Genomic DNA, 26,513 nt, shown 5'->3' on the forward strand with positions numbered 1-26,513 from the left:
TGTGTTGGTGCGTCCCTGTGTATGTATCAACTGTAATATCTATGAAACGTCTGTAGTGGTGGTATTAGTAGTAAACTGTGGGTGGGAATGTATAAAGCCAGCATGTGGTCTTGGTTGGGTTCTGAGGCTGTAAAGCCTGTGTGATGTGGGATGAGTTCCACGTGTGTGTCTGCGTCACGCCTCCTTCGTTCTTCCTCGTCCTCCCATCATACTCTCTGTCTTGCTCTCTGAGGTCTTACTTAACCTCCATATACATTCCAAGACTGACGCACATCACAGCTGCCAACCCATTGGATGCTTCCTCCCTCTCTCTCAAATCAATGATTTCACAGTAAAATTAACTGAAGAAGTGTCACGAATTGGTGGTTTTGAAAGGGGGGCGGGGTGTTTGCTATAGTCCAGTATGCCATTGACAGTCAGCAGCATGGTTTGATAGCCTTGTAATGACCTCGTTATATTAAGATAAAGCAAGTGCGTCTTGCTATAAATAGGTTAGCTCACAACGTCACAAAAACCATGTGCATGCTTCATTGGGGCAGAAGGCTGTGAGTTGTGTTTCTGAATGGCCAGATACTTAGCAACAATGACAAGAAACTGCCATGTGGGGAATCGCAGGTGACTCGTTTCAGCTAGTTTTATCTTGTTCTTGATACCATGTCTTGTTTAGACTGATTTTATGTCACTGCTGATATGGCTAACAGTAGCTAGCTAACAAACATCTATAACAATGTATTTGAGAGACAACTAGTGTTCTTTGTGCAATGTTTTCAATAAAAATTGGAAATGAAATAGTTACGTGTTGTCAACAATCTAAACCAACCCTGTCTGTTTTGCCCCAGTTGCGCACGTGTTGGTTTTGTTGCTAAACAACCAACATGTCTATAGGAGAGAATATAGTATGGCCTACTGTCTGATGATAGGAGATGAAACTGCTGTATTTCTCTCTTTCAGTATTTCAGTCCTGCCTGTGTGGGAGAACATTCTGTTGTCCATATTTCCTTGATATTAGAGCGGTCTTGCCGTTTCTCATTCTCCTCAGCTGTTCATTGCGTCGCAGAGTAGAGTGTTCGCTCCTTTACCACTCACAGGAAGTGATGTCACATCCACCGCCCACGCTGCCAACTATACTCCCTGGGGCGCGTTGCCAGGCAACCGCAAAGTGTCATTGTGGATAGGATTATGGAAGTGTAATATCATCCGGAGGAGTAAAGTGAGAAAGATAGCTTTAGTCCCTACAACAACACAACATGTTCAAGGAGACCATGAAAGCTCTATTATTGACAGACAGTGGGAGAAACGCTCAGCCTCCTACAGACCACAGTTTGTATGTGTGTGTACACATAAATGCATGGTTATTTGTATAAATAACTGTGTGTGCTGTGTGGTTGTGTGTGTATGTTTTGTGCCTTCCCTAGCACCCTCTCTCTCCCTTTGGCTCCATCTAAACCACCACAGCCAACATAAGTCCTTATTTAGTGGGAAATGTCCAGGTGGGATAGTGTATCCTAGACCTAGCCTAGCGTGTGGCCGAGGACCAGTGTGTGAGGAAGAGACCAGCTTAGTGTGACTGAGACAGGCTAGGCTGTGGCTGTAAGCACTAGGCAGGATGAATGCCTGGCTGGTTGAATGACTGGCTGTGTTTGGCTGGATGACTGACTGGCTGGCTGGTTTTCCTGGCTCCACTGTGTACTGTATTGGGAGTCTTCTATCGCTTAACTAGAGACAGGCACACCATTATAATAACAGGGGAGGTTAGCATTTTATTGGGAGGTATGATATTTGTATATCTGTAACTTTCCCACTCATCATTATTCATAATTAATTCATGGTAGCATCCACATTAATTTAGAAGTGTTTAGAAACATTCTATTCTTAATTACAATTAAAGTGACTCCAAAGTGACACAATACATTATTTACCATTAATTTCTATTGGGCACAAAAGAATCAGAAACTCAACCAAAACAAACACAAATGCATCCAACAAGTTTCTAGAGTTACAAGCTTGGTGTAGTTATTGCGTTCTATGAATATGGGAAAAAATACTTACATTTAATACACATACTTTTAGTCCCTTAAAATGGGGGTGACTATGTACAAAAATGCTGTCATTTCAAACTGTTTGCCCAATATGGATGAAAATACCTTAAAATTAAAGCTGACAGTCTGCACTTTAACCTCATAGTCATTGTTTGATTACAAATTCAAACTGTTGCAGTATAGAGCCAAAATAAATAACAAAATTCTTCCCTGTCCCAATCATTACGGAGGGCACTGTAGTTAGCTATGTGTGCGTGTGTATGTGTGAGTACCTCTTTCAGAGTAGTTGGTGTTGTGTGAGAAGGATCCTACTTACTGCGTGTCTGCTCGTGTGAGTGTTGCCGTGTTTTGGAGAGTATCAGACCGTGCGAGAGCTTCTCTTCCTGTTGCTGTGTGAGAGAGTACAGGGGGAGGAGAGGGGTGGAGAAAGACAAGGTGAGAGATAATGTGCATGACAGAGGGAATGAGGGAGGAATGATCTGGAGCACACACAGAGAGAAGACAGGAGTACGGCCCCGGGAGGGAGAGAGCTGTTGTATTATCTCTGTGTGTCTGATCTCAGGTTATGTAGGGCGTTTAGAGCACTTAGAACAGACATTGAGTACAGACATAGGCCTGTACAATACTGACATATACAGACATATACGGTCCATGGCTAGGCTGAGGACTTCACAATAGAGGTCTTCCCGGATCCACCTGTACCCGAATACCTGAGACCCAATCCGGGACCCCAAGCTAAACGTGCCACTCTTTTAACGAGAGTGGCACGTGTAGCTTGCTGTTGTTTTTGGCCAATCATAAGTCATCAAAGCGGCAATAGGCTACAGCCATAGAGCCTCCGTATTAGGAGATATTGAGTCATTGGAAGATGGAATTCAAATTCTGTAATTAAAAATGAAAGGAGAATGATAGGCTACAACGACCAAGAGCCAACAGCTAAGCTGCTACTTTATGTTCTGAATGGAGTTGTTGTTGTTTAACTGTGCAGGATGAGAAAGCACATGCATTTTCAATTAGCCTAGCAGTTTGATGCAGTCAAGACAGGCTACATAATCATATTGGATCTATTAGTCTACTATAGCACGACTCTGCTTGGTTGGTTGCTGTCTCTTCCTCCCACCTCCCTGTTCCTGTGTCACTCGCTCACACTCTCAGTAGCCTACACACACAGCACATCCCCTACCCGAGCTTCACCTATGTTTACCTCCACTCCCTCACACTCTCAGTAGCCTACACACACAGCACATCCCCTACCCGAGCTTCACCTATGTTTACCTCCACTCCCTCACACTCTCAGTAGCCTACACACACAGCACAGCCCCTACCCGAGCTTCACCTATGTTTACCTCCACTCCCTCACACTCTCAGTAGCCTACACACACAGCACAGCCCCTACCCGAGCTTCACCTATGTTTACCTCCACTCCCTCACACTCTCAGTAGCCTACACACACAGCACAGCCCCTACCCTAGTTTTACCTATGTTTACCTCCACTCCCTCACACTCTCAGTAGCCTACACACACAGCACAGCCCCTACCCGAGCTTCACCTATGTTTACCTCCACTCCCTCACACTCTCAGTAGCCTACACACACAGCACAGCCCCTACCCGAGCTTCACCTATGTTTACCTCCACTCCCTCACACTCTCAGTAGCCTACACACACAGCACAGCCCCTACCCGAGCTTCACCTATGTTTACCTCCACTCCCTCACACTCTCAGTAGCCTACACACACAGCACAGCCCCTACCCTAGTTTTACCTATGTTTACCTCCACTCCCTCACACTCTCAGTAGCCTACACACACAGCACAGCCCCTACCCGAGCTTCACCTATGTTTACCTCCACTCCCTCACACTCTCAGTAGCCTACACACACAGCACAGCTCCTACCCGAGCTTCACCTATGTTTACCTCCACTCCCTCACACTTTATCAGCTCCAGTTAATTAATAAAGTAGCTTAAAAATATACTTTTCTGCTGCTTCCTTCACTCGGATCGGACGACCAGGTCTATATTGAACGGGTCTAGTTGTTCTTGGGTCCTTTCGGAAGGCGTCTCTATATAATTTTTTCTTTTATTTATGCATATCGGGTCCAGATGGGAAAGCCCCAGGTCCATTTCGAATGGGTCAATGTTTTTGGACCCGTGAAGGACTCTATTTCACAGTTCAATGAGATGGATGTGCCACTGTGTTTTCCTTTTTTGTAGTTAGGTAACGAAGTTCGGACGAGGGAAGAGACACAGGAGTATTAGCATGGACTTATACAGTGCATTCGGAAAGTATTCAGACCCCTTGACTTTTTCCATATTTTGTTATTTTGTTACAGCCTTATTCTAAGATTTATTAAATATTTTTTTCCCTCATCAATCAACACACATAATGACAGAAGCAAAAACATGTTTTTGAAAATGTATTAAAAATAAAAAATAAAAAACGACCACATTTACATAAGTATTCAGACCCCTTACTCAGTACTTTGTTGAAGTATCTTTGGCAGCGATTACAGCATTGAGTCTTCTTGGGTATGGCGCTACAAGCTTGGCACACCTGTATTTGGGGAGTTTCTCCCATTCCTCTCTGCAGATCATCTCATGCTCTGTCAGGTTGGATGGGGAGCGTTGCTGCACAGCTATTTTCAGGTCTCTCCAGAGATGTTCGATTAGGTCCAAGTCCCGGCTCTGGCTGGGCCACTCAAGGACATTCAGAGACTTGTCCTGAAGCCACTCCTGTGTTGTCTTGGCTGTGTGCTTAGGGTTGTTGTCCTGTTGGAAGGTGAACCTTTGCCCCAGTCCAAGGTCCTGAGCGCTCTGGAGCAAGTTTTCATCAAGGATCTCTCTGTACCTTGCTCCGTTCATCTTTTTCAGCGGCAGGGACTGGGAGACCAGTCAAGATCGAGGCAAACATCCCCACAGCATGATGGTGCCGGGTTTCCTCCAGACGTGACGCTTGACATTCAGGCCAAAGAGTTCAATCTTGGTTTCATCAGACCAGAGATTCTTGTTTCTCATGGCCTGATAGTTTTTAAGTGCCTTTTGGCAATATCCAAGCGGGCTGTCATGTGCCTTTTACTGAGGCATGGGTTCCGTCTGGCCACTCTATCATAAAGGCCTGATTGGTGGAGTGCTGTGGAGATTGTTGTCCATCTGGAAGGTTCTCCCATCTCCACAGAGGAGTTCTAGAGCTCTTTTAGAGTGACCATTGAGTTCTTAGTCACCTCCCTGACCAATGCCCTTCTCTCCCGATTGCTTAGTTTGTCCGTGCAGCCAGCTCTAGGAAGAGTTTTGGTGGTTCCAAACTTTTTCCGTTTAAGAATGATGGAGGCCGCTGTGTTCTTGCGGACCTTCAATGCTGTAGAAATGTTTTGGTACCCTTCTCCAGATCTGTGCCTCGACACAATCCTGTCTCGGAGCTCATGGCTTGGTTTTTGCTCTGACATGCACTGTCAACTGTCAACTGTGGACCTTATATAGACAGGTGTGTGCCTTTCCAAATCATGTCCAATCAATTTAATTTACCACAGGTGGACTCCAATCAAGGTATAGAAACATCTCAAGGATGATCAATGGAAACAGGATGCACCTGAGCTCAATTTCGAGTCTCATGACAAAGGGTCTGAATACTTATGTAAAAAAGGTATTTCTGTTTTTTGTTTTTTTATACATGTGCAAAAACAATGTAAAAGCTGGTTTCGCTTTGTCATTAATGGGTATTTTGTGTAGATTGCTAAGAGAAAAAAAATATTGAATCTATTTTAGAATAAGACTGTAACGCATAACAAAATGTGAATGCAGTAATGGAGTCTATAGAACGCGGACCATTCCATTGACCAGATTGGCGCACATTCAGAAAATTGGATCTAGCAAAGTGGATATTCCTCAAATCTGTCATGTGTTATGTATTGTAACAGGCCCACAATGCACTTACTTATGTCTGATTTTTATATATTTGGCTTTGTTCGCTGAATAACATTTATAAGTTGTCCGGCTTAAAAGAAGTAACTGCTAAACGCTAACTCCTGCTCGTATAAGCTGGTTAGCATAGCTGGCGCATACAGAAATCAATGGTGATAGTCAAAGTAGTTTTTAACTGTAATTAAGTTGATTGGTGATGATGACATGAACATATATTGGGGTTGACATCCATACAGCATGATACTCTGATTTCTACCTCAACATAGTGTGAAATACACATATGAACAATATCCTAAATGTATGCTAATTTTGCTGGGATTCAGTGAGCAGACTCAGGATCTTTCCCCCACTCTATTCAATGGCAATTGAGTTCAATTGACCTCTTTACCGCATCTACAGTATTAGCCTGTTAGATCCAGCCACGCTAGTCTCTGTCTGCCTGCATGGGGATTTGGAGTCTGGACTGGCTCTTTGTGTAGGTTGAATCATATACATGTGTTTTCTGAGCCATAGAGGGAGGGGGGGGGGGGGAGTGGAGAGGGATGGAGGGATTGGAAGAGAGAGCGATGGAGGAGAGACAAGATAGAGAGAAAGGTAGGTGGCAGGAGGCGGAGACTGAAAGGGGGGAGAAAGAGAGCGAGACCAGAGAGGAAGAAGTGAGGGGGATAACTGGGCCTAAAATCAGTCTTCTCCAGCAGGTGGCATTAAAAAAAAAGTAATTATCGCTCACCAAGCGAGGTGTTTTTGTATGGAGTGTCGAATTTAGTTAACAAAAAATGTAATGGCTTATTTACGGGCAGTCATTGTAAATAAGAATTTGTTCTTAACTGACTTCAAATCAAATCAAATTTTATTTGTCACATACACATGGTTAGCAGATGTTAATGCGAGTGTAGCGAAATGCTTGTGCTTCTAGTTCCGACAATGCAGTGATAATCAACAAGTAATCTAACTAACAATTCCAAAACTACTGTCTTATACACAGTGTAAGGGGATAAGGAACATGTACATAAGGATATATGAATGAGTGATGGTACAGAGCAGCATACAGTAGATGGTATCGAGTACAGTATATACATATGAGATGAGTGTGTAGACAAAGTAAACAAAGTGGCATAGTTAAAGTGGCTAGTGATACATGTGTTACATAAGGATGCAGTCGATGATGTAGAGTACAGTATATACATATGCATATGAGATGAATAATGTAGGGTAAGTAACATTATATAAGGTAGCATTGTTTAAAGTGGCTAGTGATATATTTACATCATTTCCCATCAATTCCCATTATTAAAATGGCTGGAGTTGGGTCAGTGTCAATGACAGTGTGTTGGCAGCAGCCACTCAGTGTTAGTGGTGGCTGTTTAACAGTCTGATGGCCTTGAGATAGAAGCTGTTTTTCAGTCTCTCGGTCCCAGCTTTGATGCACCTGTACTGACCTCGCCTTCGCACCTGTACTGACCTCGCCTTCGCACCTGTACTGACCTCGCCTTCTGACTGACTTGCCTAGTTAAATAAAGAAAATGTGTTAGATGTGGCTTATTTGATCTCATAGAAGTTTGGTAATACTTTTACCAGTCTAATGATATTAGGAGGACATGTGACATCCCAGCATCTTTGAGAAAAAACACTTTATCGGAGTTTTGCCTGTTGTTCACACGCGTATCTGCCCTCTTATTGGCTAGAATGGTCCAACCTGATCTTGCCTCCTCCCGACTGCCTTCCATTTCTGAAGTCATTTATTTTCATTGTTAGATCGACCACTTGAGTATCTGGTCAATATAATGGATCATCTGTGGCAAGACAGAGATCTAGAGACGGAGAAGGGAGGAGGCTCAGTCACTATCTATATCTCTCTGTTTTGATCCAATAAACATGTTGATAAGAACACAGCAGGCTGGGGCAGGCAGGCAGGCAGGCAGGCAGGCAGGCAGGCAGGCAGGCAGGCAGGCAGGCAGGCAGGCAGGCAGGCAGGCAGGCAGGCAGGCAGGCAGGCACAAGAGAGAGAGACTGTATCCGTGTCTCTCTCTCAAACTGTACATAGCAGAGATCTATTGTATCAGTCTACTGGTTCATATGTTCCGTCTGCAGACACTCTGACACACACACACACACACACACACACACACACACACACACACACACACACACACACACACACACACACACACACACACACACACACACACACACACACACACACACACACACACACACACACACACACACACACTACATATTTTCTCCCTGAAAAATATCTCTGCATTCTGCACATTATGAGATATTGAGTCACCACAGTCATGGACATATTAGACGCTGATTCTCACACAATAACCAAGAGGGACGTAATATTATTATATTATTGATTAAAAAAAAAGTGATAATCCCTTATTGAGGTCATTAGGTCATTCAGTATGCTAAAGTATTCATTTAAAATATGTGCTAATATTGTAGCTAATACTGTACTGCATGGTTACTTCCCATGAAAATGTATGTTTTGAAGTGCTATAACTTAAATGTACTGCAGCCTTCATGAATCAGTCACTATTTGTATCTAGTTTATGAAGGTGCATTTAATAAGGCATTAAGCAACCATGGAAACAATTAAATCATTCATTTTAAGTGAGGAAAAATAAACAGAGCTGGACTGGTAATAACAGTGAAACAAAATAACTATACTTACTTAATTATAATTCTTTGTGTAATAATTCCTTTTTGCCTTTAAAAGATGCATTGAGGAACATGGCATATACTGAACTGCACCACATGGCAGCACACACTCCTGAGGTCATTTATTTAGCACAGCAAGGACAATCCTTATATTATCATTCATCAATTATTCAGAGACAGTTTCCATGAAACATAGAGGGAAAGAGGAGAAAATAAGAGTCCAGTTTTCCTATTTTGTCTCTCGTTTAACAGACGTTGATCCTTAATGTTTGTCCTGTTATCTTTATTTCAGGAAAATCGTCATTAAATTTGGAGGGATGAAGAAGAAGAGGGAGACAGAGTCTTCAGAGGAGGAGTCTGATGAAGAACGTCTGCCTCGAAGATCCTTTAAAGACGATGACTCGGTGAGTCCCTCCCCCAGTCTCCAAGCTGCAGCTCGCAAAAGCCTTATGACGGTGTTATTGTGATTATTATAGGCATGGAGTCCCTCCCCATGTCTCCAAGGCTACAGTATGCAGGCTCTTTATGGCTGCAGAACTCTTATGACGGTGTTATTGTGATTATTATAGGCATGGAGTCCCTCCCCGTGTCTCCAAGGCTACAGTATGCAGGCTCTTTATGGCTGCAGAACTCTTATGACGGTGTTATTGTGATTATTATAGGCATGGAGTCCCTCCCCATGTCTCCAAGGCTACAGTATGCAGGCTCTTTATGGCTGTAGAACTCTTATGACGGTGTTATTGTGATTATTATAGGCATGGAGTCCCTCCCCGTGTCTCCAAGGCTACAGTATGCAGGCTCTTTATGGCTGCAGAACTCTTATGACGGTGTTATTGTGATTATTATAGGCATGGAGTCCCTCCCCGTGTCTCCAAGGCTACAGTATGCAGGCTCTTTATGGCTGCAGAACTCTTATGACGGTGTTATTGTGATTATTATAGGCATGGAGTCCCTCCCCATGTCTCCAAGGCTACAGTATGCAGGCTCTTTATGGCTGCAGAACTCTTATGACGGTGTTATTGTGATTATTATAGGCATGGAGTCCCTCCCCATGTCTCCAAGGCTACAGTATGCAGGCTCTTTATGGCTGCAGAACTCTTATGACGGTGTTATTGTGATTATTATAGGCATGGAGTCCCTCCCCGTGTCTCCAAGGCTACAGTATGCAGGCTCTTTATGGCTGCAGAACTCTTATGACGGTGTTATTGTGATTATTATAGGCATGGAGTCCCTCCCCATGTCTCCAAGGCTACAGTATGCAGGCTCTTTATGGCTGCAGAACTCTTATGACGGTGTTATTGTGATTATTATAGGCATGGAGTCCCTCCCCATGTCTCCAAGGCTACAGTATGCAGGCTCTTTATGGCTGCAGAACTCTTATGACGGTGTTATTGTGATTATTATAGGCATGGAGTCCCTCCCCATGTCTCCAAGGCTACAGTATGCAGGCACTTTATGGCTGCAGAACTCTTATGACGGTGTTATTGTGATTATTATAGGCATGGAGTCCCTCCCCGTGTTTCCAAGGCTACAGTATGCAGGCTCTTTATGGCTGCAGAACTCTTATGACGGTGTTATTGTGATTATTATAGGCATGGAGTCCCTCCCCATGTCTCCAAGGCTACAGTATGCAGGCTCTTTATGGCTGCAGAACTCTTATGACGGTGTTATTGTGATTATTATAGGCATGGAGTCCCTCCCCATGTCTCCAAGGCTACAGTATGCAGGCTCTTTATGGCTGCAGAACTCTTATGACGGTGTTATTGTGATTATTATAGGCATGGAGTCCCTCCCCATGTCTCCAAGGCTACAGTATGCAGGCTCTTTATGGCTGCAGAACTCTTATGACGGTGTTATTGTGATTATTATAGGCATGGAGTCCCTCCCCATGTCTCCAAGGCTACAGTATGCAGGCTCTTTATGGCTGCAGAACTCTTATGACGGTGTTATTGTGATTATTATAGGCATGGAGTCCCTCCCCATGTCTCCAAGGCTACAGTATGCAGGCACTTTATGGCTGCAGAACTCTTATGACGGTGTTATTGTGATTATTATAGGCATGGAGTCCCTCCCCGTGTCTCCAAGGCTACAGTATGCAGGCTCTTTATGGCTGCAGAACTCTTATGACGGTGTTATTGTGATTATTATAGGCATGGAGTCCCTCCCCGTGTCTCCAAGGCTACAGTATGCAGGCTCTTTATGGCTGCAGAACTCTTATGACGGTGTTATTGTGATTATTATAGGCATGGAGTCCCTCCCCATGTCTCCAAGGCTACAGTATGCAGGCTCTTTATGGCTGCAGAACTCTTATGACGGTGTTATTGTGATTATTATAGGCATGGAGTCCCTCCCCATGTCTCCATGGCTGTATGCACTCTTTATGGCTGCAGAACTCTTATGACGGTGTTATTGTGATTATTATAGGCATGGAGTCCCTCCCCATGTCTCCAAGGCTACAGTATGCAGGCTCTTTATGGCTGCAGAACTCTTATGACGGTGTTATTGTGATTATTATAGACATGGAGTCCCTCCCCATGTCTCCAAGGCTACAGTATGCAGGCTCTTTATGGCTGCAGAACTCTTATGACGGTGTTATTGTGATTATTATAGACATGGAGTCCCTCCCCATGTCTCCAAGGCTACAGTATGCAGGCTCTTTATGGCTGCAGAACTCTTATGATAGTGTTTTGTGATGTTTAAGGCAGGGGTATGCAACTATATTTATTTATCTATTGTAGTATTATTATTAAAAGGCATGGAGAGGCCATTTCCTCAGTCTGCAGAACGCAGGCCTTTGTGTTTAAAGATTCATGTCATATTGACTGGTTCATATGACAGTGTTGTTGTGATAGTTAAAGCCATGGAGAGTCCCTGTCCTTGGGCTCTCTTGTTGGCCATGCTGATGCTGATGCTGAGTGGAACACAGGAGTCACAGCTGTGGTATGGAGTCAAAGTACACCGGGTGGTTCAGAGCGAGTTCAGGACCTAACCAACTCAAGAACGAATAGCTCCAGTGTAATTTACTGTTGTTGATGGTAGAGTTGAGGATTATGTAGGTGTAGGCCTCTCACCCCTAACTCCCCTCTCCCCCTGGCTGTGTCATAGTATGGAGCGACTGGGGATTACACCCCCCCCCCCCCCGCCCATGTGTTGGTATAATTATCCTCATTATCATCCCACCCAGTCTTAATTAGAGCTGTCTGAAGATGTCATTTAGAATGATTCTCCATTCCTGTCTGTTGCACTATAAGTGATGGAGTATGTAGACAGACAGCTCTGAGAACAGCTACAGCATCATCACCACAGGGGACCCCTCAGCCTCGGAGGTAACCTGACAGGCAGGGAAGGAGGGACCACTCAGCCTGGGAGGCAGCCTGACAGGCAGGGAAGGAGGGACCACTCAGCCTGGCAGGCCTGAGTCTTTTATGGTCAGGGTTATTCTCATCCACAGACACGTTATTAGTTTCAACTGAATGGTATTGAGTACCTCATTAAACTGTGGCTGTCATTAGCAGGGTCTCTGATGTGTTTTCCTAATAATAAACACTAAGCACACTTCAATGCCACACCTTTTGCTGCGGAGTGGATACAACACACAGACACATGCACACACACTATTGAGAATAGACAGGACTGCCTTCGATGGCTGCCTACATATTAACCCAGTAAAACACAGGAAAAGAGTTATACTGATATTTTGGCTGTGCTGATTTGTACAATACAGAACCTCCGTAATACTAAACGTCTTTCCCTTACCCCCACGTAGACGCGTCGGTCGAATCGCCAGGTGAAGAGGAAGAAGTATGCAGAGGAGGGAGAGGCCAGGGTGTCTGATGAGGAGGTGAAGGTCATGGTTAAAACCAAGAAGACCAGCACTGCTGCAGCACGCAAAGAGCCAGCACAGCAGCTGTTTGTGGTGAGGAGATACTGGCCTGGCCCAGGCAGCAATCAATAACTCTCAATAACATTCAGTTGTTCTAGACCAGTTGTTTCCAACTCCAGTCCTCCAGTACCCCCAACAGTACACATTTTTGCTGTTGTCCCAATGAGTGGAATCAGGTGAGTTTGTCTGGGGCCACAACAACAATGTGTACTGTTGGGGGTACTGGGGGACTGAAGTTGGGAAACACTGTAGGACTGATAGGTTCTACAGTACCAATACATCTCAAGATTACATTCTTCATTGCTCTAGCATAGCCCTATCTAGTCTAATATGTGTGTTATAGCAGTACAATGCATCTCAAGATTACATTCTTCATTGCTCTAGCATAGCCCTATCTAGTCTAATATGTGTGTTATAGCAGTACAATGCATCTCAAGATTACATTCTTCATTCCTCTAGCATAGCCCTATCTAGTCTAATATGTGTGTTATAGCAGTACAATGCATCTCAAGATTACATTCTTCATTGCTCTAGCATAGCCCTATCTAGTCTAATATGTGTGTTATAGCAGTACAATGCATCTCAAGATTACATTCTTCATTGCTCTAGCATAGCCCTATCTAGTCTAATATGTGTGTTATAGCAGTACAATGCATCTCAAGGCCATACTTCATTCTTATATACATTGAACATGCATGAACCTCGTGTGTGGAGTATGAAGGTTGTACATGGAGTTGTTAAAGTGGTTTGTTTCCATCTTGTCAATGCTGCAGGAAAACCCCAGTGAGGAGGATGCTGCGGTTGTTGACAAGATCATGTCATCTCGAATTGTCAAGAACGAGGTAGGATTACAATCATTATCTTTAATGCCACACTCACTCATACCACTCTTTGTAGTACTATAGTATTTTATTTTGCAGTAGTACATCTACAGTCGTGGCCAAAAGTTTTGAGAATGACACAAAAATTAATCAGTTTGTATGATGGCAATTTGCATATACTCCAGAATGTTATGAAGAGTGAATCATATCAGATGAATTGCAATTAATTGCAAAGCCCCTCTTTGCCGTGCAACCGAACTGAATTCCCCCCCCCAAAAATTCTGCTGCATTTCAGCCCTGCCACAAAAGGACCAGCTGACATCATGTCAGGGATTCTCTCGTTAACACAGGTGTGAGTGTTGACGAGGACAAGGCTGGAGATCACTCTGTCATGCTGATTGAGTTTGAATAACAGACTGGAAGCTTCAAAAGGAGGGTGGTGCTTGGAATCATTGTTCTTCCTCTGTCAACCATGGTTACCTACAAGGAAACACATGCCGTCATCATTGTATTGCACAAAAAGGGCTTCACAGGCAAGGACATTGCTGCCAGTAAGATTGCACCTAAATCAACCATTTATCGGATCATCAAGAACTTCAAGGAGAGCGGTTCAATTGTTGTGAAGAAGACTTTAGGGCGCCCAAGAAAGTCCAGCAAGCTCCAGGACTGTCTCCTAAAGTTGATTCTGCTGCGGTATCGGGGCACCACCAGTACAGACCTTGCTCAGGGAATGGCAGCAGGCAAGTGTAAGTGCATCTGCACACACAGTGAGGCGAATACTTTTGGAGGATGGCCTGGTGTCAAGAAGGGCAGCAAAGAGGCCTCTTGTCTCCAGGAAAAACATCAGGGACAGACAGATATCCTGCAAAAGGTACAGGGATCGGACTGCTGAGGACTGGGGTAATGTAACGACGTTTGTCTGTTGTAAGAAGAGAGTCAGACCGAAATGCAGCGTGTAGGTTACTCGTGACTTTAATGAATGAAAACGGTACATGAAATAACTGATATAAGAAAACAACAAACGAAACGTGAAACTAATTACAGCCTATCTGGTGACTACAACACAGAGACAGGAACAAACACCCACAAAATACAAAGCGAAAGTCAGGCTGTCTAAATACGGTTCTCAATCAGAGACAACGACAAGTACCTGACTCTGATTGAGAATCGCCCCAGGCAGCCAAGCCTAACTAGACACACCCCTAATCAGCCTCAATCCCAAATAATACAAACCCCAATACGAATACAACATATACACCCATGTCACACCCTGGCCTACCCAAACATATAACAAAAACACAAAATACAATGGCCAAGGCGTGACAGAACCCCCCCCCCCCTAAGGTGCGGACTCCTGGACGCACCTCAAGAGCATAGGGAGGGTCCGGGTGGGCGTCTGTCCATGGTGGCGGTTCCGGCTCGGGACGTGGACCCCACTCCATTAATGTCCTATTTCCTCTCCTTCGCGTCCTGGGATAATCCACCTTCTCCGCCGACCATGGTCTAATAGTCCTCACCCAGATCCCCACATAACTGAGGAGCAGCTCGGGACAGAGGGGCATCTCAGGACAGAGGTGCATCTCAGGACAGAGGTGCATCTCAGGACAGAGGTGCAGCTCGGGACAGAGGGGCAGCTCGGGACAGAGGGGCAGCCCGGGACAGAGGGGCAGCCCAGGACAGAGGGGCAGCCCGGGACAGAGGGGCAGCCCGGGACAGAGGGGCAGCCCGGGACAGAGTGGAAGCCCAGTACTGAGAGGAAGCCCAGTACTGAGAGGAAGCCCAGTACTGAGATGAAGCTCAGGCAGGTAGTAGGCTCCGGTAAATCCTGGCTGGCTGGCAGATCTAGAAGAGACTGGTTGTCGAGCAGATCTGGAAGAGACTGGTTGTCGGGCAGATCTGGAAGAGACTGGTTGTCGGGCAGCGCTGGGCTGACTGGCGGCGCTGGGCAGACTGGGAGCACTGGCCGCGCTGGGCAGACTGGGAGCACTGGCGGCGCTGGGCAGACTGGGAGCACTGGCGGCGCTGGGCAGACTGGGAGCACTGCTGGCGGCGCTGGGCAGACTGGCGGCGCTGGGCAGACTGGGAGCACTGGGCAGACTGGGAGCACTGGCGGCGCTGGACAGACAGGAGACTCCGGCAGCGCAGGAGAGGAGAAAGGCTCTGGCTGCGCTAAACAGGCGGGAGACTCCGGCAGCGCAGGAGAGGAGAAAAGCGCTGGCTGCGCTGAACAGGCGAGGCGCACTGGAGGCCTGGTGCGTGGTGCTGGAACTGGTGGTACTGGATCGAGGACACGCACAGGAAGCCTGGTGCGGGGAGCTGCTACCGGAGGACTGGTGTGTAGGGGTGGATCTGGATAGACCGGACCGTGCAGGCGCACTGGAGCTCTTGAGCACCGAGCCTGCCCAAGCTTACCTGGCTCGATGCCCACTCTAGCCCGGCCAATAGGAAGGGCTGGTATGTGCCGCACCTGGCTCTGCACCCGCACTGGAAACACCGTGCGCTCCATAACATAACACGGTGCCTGCCCGGTCTCTCTAGCCCAACGGTGAGCACAGGGAGTATGCGCAGGTCTCCTACCTGGCATAACTATTCTCCCTTCTAGCCCCCACCCAATAATTTTTTTGGGCTGCTTTTCCGGCTTCCAACCGCGTCGCCGTGCTGCCTCCTCATACCTGCGCCTCTCCGCTTTAACTGCGTCTATTTCATCCTTGGGACTGCGATATTCTCCCGGCTGCGCCCAGGGTCCTTCTCCGTCTAATTCCTCCTCCCATGTCCAAATCTCCAAGTGGTGCAGCCTCTCCCACTGCAACTGCTCTTCACGATTAACAGGGAGAGTAGGCTCAGGTCTGACTCCTGACTCAGCCACTCTCTCTCTGCGCTTTCCCCCGTTACTTTCGGTTTTCGCTCTGCGTCGCCGTGTTTTCCTTTTTGACTCCATTAGCCTGTAGCCCTCTTCGCACTGCTGAAGCGAATCCCAGGCGGGCGCCTGCACTCTCTCTGGGTCGGCCGCCCACCTGTCGATTTCTTCCCACGTCGTATAATCCATGCTTCTGCTGTCCATAACGTCCTCCTTTAGCTCCTACGCTGCTCGGTCTGTGAGTGGTGGGTGTTTCTGTAACGACGTTCGTCTGTTGTAAGAAGAGAGTCAGACCGAAATGCAGCGTGTAGGTTACTCATGACTTTAATGAATGAAAACGGTACATGAAATAACTGATATAAGTAAACAACAAACGAAACGATGAAACTAATTACAGCCTATCTGGTGACTACAACACAGAGACAGGAACAAACACCCACAAAATACAAAGCGAAAGTCAGGCTGTCTAAATACGGTTCTCAATCAGAGACAACGGCAAGCACCTGACTCTGATTGAGAATCGCCCCAGGCAGCCAAGCCTAACTAGACACACCCCTAATCAGCCGCAATCCCAAATAATACAAACCCCAATACGAATACAACATATAAACCCATGTCACACCCTGGCCTACCCAAACATATAACAAAAACACAAAATACAATGACCAAGGCGTGACAGGTAAAGTAATTTTCTCTGATGAATCCCCTTTCCAATTGTTTGGGGCATCCGGAAAAAAGCTTGTCCGGAGAAGACAAGGTGAACACTACCAACAGTAAAGCATTCTGAGACCATTCATGTGTGGGGTTGCTTCTCAGCCAAGGGAGTGGGCTCACTCACAATTTTGCCTAAGAAAACAGCCTTGAATAAAGAATGGTATCAACACATCCTCCGAGAGCAACATCTCCCAACCATCCAGGAACAGTTTGGTGACGATCAATGCCTTTTCCAGCATGATGGAGGACCTTGCCATAAGGCAAAGGTGATAACTAAGTGGCTCAGGGAACAAAACATAGATATATTGGGTCCATGGCCAGGAAACTCCCCAGACCTTAATCCCAGTGAGAACTTGTGGTCAATCCTCAAGAGGCGGTGGACAAACAAAACCCCACAAATTCTGATAAAATTCAAGCATTGATTATGCAAGAATGGGCTGCCAGAAGTTAGTTGACAGCATGCCAGGGCGGATTTCAGAGGTCTTGAAAAAGAAGGATCAACACTGCAAATATTGACCCTTTGCGTGTAATTGTCAATAAAAGCCTTTGACACTTATGAAATGCTTGTAATTATACTTCAGTAGTCCATGGTAACACCTGACAAAAATATATAAAGACACTGAAGCAGAAAACTTTGTGGAAATTAATATTTGTGTCATTCTCTAAACTTTTGGCCACGTCTGTACTTACCTTCCACAATGCGGGTTTGATTTAATTTAGCCCTCCGTCTTTTCCACTATACACTGAGTGTAGCAAACATTAAGAACATCTTCCTAATCTTGCACCCCCTTTTGCCCTCAGAACAGCTTCATTTCAACGGGGCATGGACTATACAAGGTGTCAAAAGCGTTCCACAGGGATGCTGGCCCATATTGACTCTAATACTTCCCACAGTTGGCTGTTGAGCGTGAAAAATCCTGCAGCGTTGCAGTTCTTGGCACAAACCGGTGCGCCTGGCACGTATTAGCCCCGTTCAAAATAAATAAAATATATAGTCTTGCACATTCACTCTCTGAATGGCACACATACACAATCAATGTCTAAATTGTCTCAAGGCTTAAAAATCCTTCTTTAACCTGTCTCCTCCCCTTCATCTACACTGATTGGAGTGGATTTAACAAGTGACATCAATAATGGATCATACCTTTCACCTAGATTCACCTGGTCAGTCTATGTCATGAAAAGAGCAGGTGTTCTTAATGTTTTGTACACTCAGTGTATGAAGAGCTTTTGGACCATGCTGGTCATTTATGAACATTTGAACATCTTGGCCATGTTCTGTTATAATCTCCACCCGGCACAGCCAGAAGAGGTCTGGCCAACCCACATAGCCTGGTTCCTCTCTAGGTTTCTTCCTAGGTTTTGGCCTTTCTAGGGAGTTTTTCCTAGCCACCGTGCTTCTACACCTCCATTGCTTGCTGTTTGGGGTTTTAGGCTGGGTTTCTGTACAGCACTTTGAGATATCAGCTGATGTACGAAGGGCTATATAAATACATTTGATTTGATTTAGTCTGTATTCTGTTCTATAATATTGGTTCCTCTTCTAGGTCGCTCCAGGAGTTATCGTAGAAGTGGAGGAGTTCTTTGTAAAATACAAAAACTAGTAAGGCATTCTTTTTCATTCCAGCTAAGATAATTGCATTCACATTTTTTTATGTTTGTATTCAACCGAAAAAGCCAAATACAGTATGTTAAACAGAGCGATGTAAGACACAGCTTGTCATTAGTAGTTCTTGCACTACCACTTTGAGATGGATTTGACTGAACTCACATGTGACCTCATTGTAGTTTCACTAGAACAAAATCCAGGCCAGTCTGAAATGAAGACTAATTTGGTGTGTAGTAGATTGTAAATCCTATACAAATGTAAAATGTACAAAATGGCACACAAATGGAAAATTTAAACATAAAGTAAACATATATCCATTTGAAAGATGTACGACGTCATAAAAGACATTCAAGGTTTAGCTTGTACTATACGTGTGTGTTCTCGTGCGTTCCTGACTCTGTGTGTTGTCCCTCGGTCTCTCTCAGCTCCTACCTCCACTGTGAGTGGGCCGTAGAGCAGCAGCTGGAGAAAGACAAGAGGATTCAGCAGAAGATCAAACGTTTCAAGATTAAACAGGCACAGAGAGCCCACTTCTTTGCAGATGTAAGACCCTTTCACACCTGTGTGTGTGTGTGTCAGAGTGTTTGTGTTTGTGTGTGTGTGTTTGCCTGTTCAGCACAGGCATGTTTGCATGCATCTCTGTAGTGTGCTTTAGGCCTTGATATGTTCATCCCACCCACCCATACAGTCATACAGTGTGTTTTTCCCCCCTAGACTCCAGCTGGCATGAAGGCGGTTTACTATGTCTTCCTGTGTGTTTTAGATGGAGGAGGGTCCCTTTAACCCTGACTCTGTCTTCCTGTGTGTTTTAGATGGAGAAGGATCCCTTTAACCCTGACTCTGTCTCCCTGTGTGTTTTAGATGGAGGAGGATCCCTTTAACCCTGACTATGTCTTCCTGTGTGTTTTAGATGGAGGAGGATCCCTTTAACCCTGACTCTGTCTTCCTGTGTGTTTTAGATGGAGGAGGATCCCTTTAACCCTGACCCTGTCTTCCTGTGTGTTTTAGATGGAGGAGGATCCCTTTAACCCTGACTCTGTCTTCCTGTGTGTTTTAGATGGAGGAGGATCCCTTTAACCCTGACTCTGTCTTCCTGTGTGTTTTAGATGGAGGAGGATCCCTTTAACCCTGATTATGTGGAGGTAGACAGAGTACTGGAGGTGTCCTATTGTGAAGACAAGGACACAGGAGAGGTAGGAGCGGTGGGGGGGCAGGAGGGGGGCCTCTTTCATTCACAACAAATGACCTCCAACGGAGAGATGATTAGACTGCCTTTTGTTAGGAAGAGAGAGAGAGAATGAATGTGTATGTCTGAACATTTTGTGTGTGTGTGTGTGTGTGTGTGTGTGTGTGTGTGTGTGTGTGTGTGTGTGTGTGTGTGTGTGTGTGTGTGTGTGTGTGTGTGTGTGTGTGTGTGTGTGTGTGTGTGTGTGTGTGTGTGTGTGTGTGTGTGTGTGTGTGTGTGTGTGTCCTTGAGTGTGTCTCATCTCCTCATTTGTAGAAGATACTATTGTAAAGAATGGGGTCATTCCATACATGTGTATTATGGTTGTTGTCTCTGTTACTTTAGCTGTGGGTGTAGCTACTAGTGTTGCTCGGTGTACCAGTACCACGGTAACACCACAGTAATACCACGGTATCAAAACCTCATGATACTTATGATACCAACATTTTAGAATACCATAGTACCGTTTGATCTAAAGAACCTGCTGGTGCCAGTTGAATTTAAGCATCTAGTCTGTTGTATGAGCAGGTCCAATAATATCCACTTCACTTTCATCAACATATCACGTGGCAGCTGTAATCAGCCAGCCTCACCCCCTTCCAGCCCCCACTGACCTGCTTCTTTCCGGCCTCTCTTCATGCTCATCTATTCCTCCATATCAGCTCGTGATGTCGACCCTGATGAGACCTCTGTTGTTACATTTGTACATTAGTTACATTGGAGCAGCACGCAGAGCGAGCAGCAAAGTTTGTACATTATATAATTTCATCACCTGTTATAATCAAGAGCACAGGCCAGTTTGATCTGACTTTGCAAGTTCACTGTCGTGCAGCCTCTGAGTGTCAGAGAGGGAAAATAGAGCAGCGCATCACGACAGGCATGCTTACAACTTTACAGCAAAGAAAATGCTTGTCCCTAGGGTAACCATATTACCGCCACACCTAAGGTAACGAGACATGACGATAGTCAAATTCCACATGACCGTTTAGTTGTGGAAATTAGAGTTCTCCAAGCTCTGATACCATAAAAAAAAAACAGCACTGATAGTAGCCTACCAAACTTGCTAACTCTATTGTCCCTCTAATAACTCTGACATCAATGCAAATGTTGTTGAAAATCTAATCAGACACTTCATATGAACTCGTGCAACATTTCAATCGGCTATGCAATTGCGTGAGAGTGATGGCTTCTCCTGAAAAGAGGAAGATCAGCTTTCTATAGGCTAGGCCTACTATACTATTTTCAACTCCTAATATTAAGCACATTGCTTCTCTTTACAACAGTAGTATGGCCTACCTGGCTGGCATGAAAATGAACCACGGGAAAAGCGTCCTCCATTCACTAAATAAGTGCATAGATTATATGTATTTTTCCCCTGCCCGTTTCGAGACGGGTGCATGATAATGGTCCATTCTAAATCAATACAAATGTCACACATATATTATTTAGTATATGTAAAGACAAGATTAAATCAAGAATAGTCTGATGGGTGACAATATTAGCCTATCACTTGTGAATGATATCACTTGTGAATGATACTCAGCTTCAGGCAAACAGCTCATCATTTTTTAAAGACTTTTTCAAATCATATTCGCATACCTCATATAGCCTAGCCCATAGACTTATATGTTTTGATAACATTTGTATCATAACTAGTGGCCAAAGTAACTTCTCAAAATTAAGCACATTCATCCACTTTACAATGGGTGTAGAGCCTAAATGACATACGTAGCAGCGCGTGAGATCAAGTTTGGGGAAGATCATTTTCACTATAAAAATGCACCTTTATAATAAAAACAATACATGCATAATCACATTTGGGTTACTTTTGAGAGTGGTGTTTTCCTGCTAATGGAACATTCACACTTACAGTTGAAGTCGGAAGTTTACATACACTTAGGTTGGAGTCATTAAAACCAGTTTTTCAACCACTCCACAAATTTCTTGTTAACAAACTATAGTTTTGGCAAGTCGGTTAGGACATCTACTTTGTGCATGACACAAGTAATTTTCCCAACAATTGTTTACAGACAGATTATTTCACTTATAATTCACTGTATCACAATTCCAGTGGGTCAGAAATTAACATACACTAAACTGACTGTGCCTTTAAACAGCTTGGAAAATTCCAGAAAATTATGTCATGGCTTTAGAAGCTTCTGATAGGCAAATTTACATAATTTGAGTCAATTGGCGGTGTATTTCAAGGCCTACCTTCAAACTCAGTGCCTCTTTGCTTGACATCATGGGAAAATCAAAAGAAATCAGCCAAGACCTCAGAAAAATAATTGTAAACCTCCACAAGTCTGGTTCATCCTTGGGAGTAATTTCCAAACGCCTGAAGGTACCATGTTCATCTGTACAAACAATAGTACGCAAGTATAAACACCATGGGACACCACGCAGCCATAATACCGCTCAGGAAGGAGATGCCTTCTGTCTCCTAGAGACGAACGTACTTTGGTGCGAAAAGTGCAAATCAATCCCAGAACAACAGCAAAGGACCTTGTGAAGATACAAAAGTATCTATAGCCACAGTAAAACGAGGCCTATATCGACATAACCTTGAAAGGCCGCTCAGCAAGGAAGAAGCCACTGCTCCAAAACCGCCATTAAAAAGCCAGACTACGGTTTGCAACTGCACATGGCGACAAAGATCGTACTTTTTGGAGAAATGTCCTCTGGTCTGATGAAACAAAAATAGAACTGTTTGGCGATAAAGACCATCATTATGTTTGGAGGAAAAGGGGGAGGCTTGCAAGCCGAAGGACACCATTCCAACCGTCAAGCATGGGGGAGGCAGCATCATGTTGTGGGGTTGCTTTGCTGCAGGAGGGACTGGTGCACTTCACAAAATAAATGGCATCACGAGGATGGAAAATGATGTGGGTATTATTAGGCTAACCAAAACGTTTGATCTAAGTTAAACAATTTACAGGCAATACGACCAAATACTAATTGAGTGTATGTAAACTTCTGACCCACGGGGAATGTGATGAAATAAATAAAAGCTGAAATAAATCATTCTCTACTGTTATTCTGACATTTCACATTCTTAAAATAAAGTGGTGATCCTAACTGACCTAAGACAGGGAATTTTCACTAAGATTAAATGTCTGGAATTGTGAAAAACTGAGTTTAAATGTATTTGGCGAAGATGTATGTAAACTTCCAACTTCAACTGTATTGCCTACTGCCATGTGCACATTGCTGCCCTTATAATGTGAAGAAATAGCCTAATAGTTTATCAATGTTTTAAGCTAAACATTCTCATCTGTTGCGTCAGGCTTATTGCTTAAAACAGGTTTTTTTTAATGCTAGTGGTTATATTAAATTGGGATCTATCGCATCCCACAACTGTCCAAGACTATGTTTTGGAATATTTTTTTCTCGCACAGAATAGAGTAGGTCAACGTTTGTACTATGGGGGATAGTAGATTGACATAGGATGGTGCGTTTGCTGTTGGTTAGTCCTACTCATCTTGTTGGCTGACGAAAAGTAAATGTGTACAGTTCTTCCAATATCTTCAATATGCACCTTGGCATTGGATAAGGACGCACGCAGTTGCGTCCCCGATGTGTCTGTCTTCACTTGTAGCCTGTGAGAAAGACCTGATCATGTGACGGAGAGCCATGTGTGTGAGAGGTGCTTTGGCACGCAGCCGGGAGAAGGGATTTATGATTATTATATTCAGCCCAAGGGCCCAACGGTCACTGGCTGCAAAAGGCATGGATGTTTTTAGGGGACATTACGGAAACACAAAAGGCATGGATGTTTTTAGGGGACATTACGGAAACACAAAAGGCATGGATGTTTTTAGGGGACATTACGGAAACACAAAAGGCATGGATGTTTTTAGGGGACATTATGGAAACTGTTTTTAGGGGACATTACGGAAACACAAAAGGCATGGATGTTTTTAGGGGACATTACGGAAACACAAAAGGCATGGATGTTTTTAGGGGACATTACGGAAACACAAAAGAGATGCAGCCGGGAAATTTGAGGCATTATCAACTGCTTGAGTGAGAGACTGGTGAAGTGTGTTCAGCCTGCGCAAAAACAAAGCAGAGCTCATGCCTTTCATGTAACTTTTTTCAAATCATCATTAGAGTCGCATCATGCAGCCTTAGAATGTATTAAAAATCTAAACATATAGCCCAACATTTGTATCACAACTAAAGATACATAAATACCTCTAAATTAAGCATATAGGAGTACCTGTTTCTTTGTTAACTGCTCAACACAGAATAGAGAAAATATCCTTTCTATTTTATTCAGCTATGTTCAATTGTATTCTTCATATTATAAAATAATGGCACAGAATTCTAAGCAAATCTTGTCTGCTGAATGAACTAGTATAGCCCACAGCCATATGGCATAGCCAGATCAGGACCTAACATAAGGACAACTCAGAGTATTCTATTCTGTTCTTCTGAAATAGACTGCCCTTTCTTCATATCATGTTTTTTTTAGACCGGTTTAAAATAAATAATAGATTTATTGTGAAGGTGTAGGATATATTACAATGATTTATTAGACTTGTTCAAATGTATATGTTCCAAAGGTCTGTATTAGTGGCTTGTAGGGAAGACCATCCATGTGTGGAAGCCAGGAGATGCTAAATAAATAAATTAATGGCCAGTTACCGTGAGACCGGCAGTTATTTGCTTGACAATCACCGGCTGACGAAATTTCTTGGCCGCCACGGCCGTACTTGTTCCTAGCCTGAATGGTTCAGAAATCCATTTCTTTCTGGTGCTCCTTAAATTCTGTTTGGTGCCTAGCGTTTTAAAAGTTGAGAGCAGTGTGTGTTTGTGGGAGAGAGTGAGTGGTGTGTGTGTGTTTGTACTAGAGGGAGGGAGATTGAGTGTGAGGAAGGGATGGAGAGTGTGTGTGTGTGTTTTAACTGAAGACTAAAGAAGGTTTCATGCAGTGTTTTCTCCTTACTGACACAATGACATGCAGATCATTATGCATATGTGTTCCTTCCCCCATTCCTCCAGCCAAATCACAGCTAGGCCTTTGCAAATATGAGCAAATCAGCCATTCTATGCAGTATTCTATTAAACACTGAACAGTGTGAAGTTAAATTCAATATGTGTTGCATTGAGTAAAGTGTGAATTTCAGTGACAGGTTTTTGCGTAGCTCGTGCGCAGGAGGTTTAGAAAACGGGGGACTGGGCCAACAGGACGCTAGTGACTACACTGGTAGCTACTAAAAGGTGAAGTTTCTATGTTTTTTTTGTGTTAACTCACAACATCTCTCTCTCTTTCCCCCTCCCTCCTCCCCCTCTCTCCGTCCCTCTTCCCCCAGCAGGTGGTGTACTACCTGGTGAAGTGGTGCTCTCTGCCCTATGAAGACAGTACATGGGAACTGAAGGGGGATGTGGACCAGAGTAAAATAGAGGAGTTTGAGCTGCTGCAGGCAGCAAGGCCAGACTCCCGCAGGATGGTAAGCCCCCTTTAGTCAACCTCCTTTCTCTTATATTCTCTCTTCTTTTCTCATCTCTCTTCTCATCTTCTCATCCTCTAACATTCTCTACCCCACAGGAGCGTCCCCCAGCCAGCCTGTGGAAGAAGAGGGATCAGTCGAGGGAGTACAGGAACAGTAACGTCCTCAGGGACTACCAGCTGGAGGGAGTCAACTGGCTCCTCTTCAACTGGTACAACAGGTCAGTAGGGCCCCCCTAAGGCTACACACACACACACACACACACACACACACACACACACACACACACACACACACACACACACACACACACACACACACACACACACACACACACACACACACACACACACACACACACACACACACACACACACACACACACACACACACACACACACTGTACCTGTATTCATGTGCAAACAAGCAGACACACAGTGTTCTACTGCCCTGAACAGATTCTGACAGTCAGAAACACAGGGTTGTTCCAGACTTCAGATCCTATGTTTCAGCTCTGTGGTTGTAGCATACTGCATCCAGCCAGAGAGACAAGGGCTGGACTGCCAGATTGCTAAGTAGTGCAGAAGAGAAGCCAGTGAAGCAGTGAGCTGACAGCATGTCTGTACCGAGACAGGGAGACGCTTGCCCAGAACCTTCTGACTTCTAGCTTGGTTTAGTATGCAAAACCTGTGAAGAATGTGGTTAATAGGCTTGGACGGTATGTCGTATATATACCATATACCGGGGTATTTTGAAATACCAACCGTATGATTTTAGTTTTGATTTGTTTTTTGGGGGTTTTGGGGCACCCTAAGCTCAGGGGTGTGTGCTACACCACTGCTTCTAACTATCAGTTAACTATCTAAGATAAATGATCTCCTGCTCATGGCGCCAGCTATGCATTTCGTTTAATAACTTGCTAGCTATATGGCTAGCTTGCAAGATCACAGTTCTTGGTTACAGCAGAGACAATCAACCCCCTTGATCAAGATCTCTACTGCTTGAATTTTCTTTGTGCATAATAAATACATTTCAAAAAAATATATATATATATATATATATATATCTATATATATATTTTGAAATGTATTTATTATGCACAAAGAAAATTCAAGCAGTAGGGATATATAGCGGCAGTGAGCCTAGTGTAGCCTAGTGTTCAGAGTGTTGGGCCAGTAACCAAAAGGTAGCTAGATCAAACCCCGAGTTGACAAGGTAAACATCTGTCATTCTTCCTCTGAACAAGGCAGTTAACCCACTGTTCCTAGGCCTTCATTGTAAATAAGAATTTGTTCTTAACTGACTTGCCTAGTTAAATAAAGGT

General features: G+C 44.4%; 1 protein-coding gene across 7 annotated transcripts in view; it reads left to right on the forward strand.

Annotated features, from left to right (window-relative positions):
• The window catches only part of LOC124035556 (chromodomain-helicase-DNA-binding protein 9-like), a 114,149-nt gene that overhangs the window by 46,412 nt on the left and 41,224 nt on the right, over nucleotides 1-26,513 (forward strand). For 6 of the 7 annotated variants that reach the window (XM_046349035.1, XM_046349036.1, XM_046349038.1 and 3 more), the window contains 8 exons: nucleotides 8,917-9,028; nucleotides 12,391-12,540; nucleotides 13,281-13,349; nucleotides 18,447-18,502; nucleotides 18,934-19,051; nucleotides 19,615-19,701; nucleotides 25,052-25,189; nucleotides 25,288-25,409. In XM_046349035.1, the coding sequence (XP_046204991.1) occupies nucleotides 8,917-9,028; nucleotides 12,391-12,540; nucleotides 13,281-13,349; nucleotides 18,447-18,502; nucleotides 18,934-19,051; nucleotides 19,615-19,701; nucleotides 25,052-25,189; nucleotides 25,288-25,409 (852 nt within the window). The remainder of the gene's footprint in view (nucleotides 1-8,916; nucleotides 9,029-12,390; nucleotides 12,541-13,280; nucleotides 13,350-18,446; nucleotides 18,503-18,933; nucleotides 19,052-19,614; nucleotides 19,702-25,051; nucleotides 25,190-25,287; nucleotides 25,410-26,513) is intronic. The other variant, XM_046349034.1, reaches the window with a different exon arrangement.

The sequence above is a fragment of the Oncorhynchus gorbuscha genome, linkage group LG05 (assembly GCF_021184085.1).
Source record: "Oncorhynchus gorbuscha isolate QuinsamMale2020 ecotype Even-year linkage group LG05, OgorEven_v1.0, whole genome shotgun sequence".
NCBI lineage: Eukaryota > Metazoa > Chordata > Actinopteri > Salmoniformes > Salmonidae > Oncorhynchus > Oncorhynchus gorbuscha.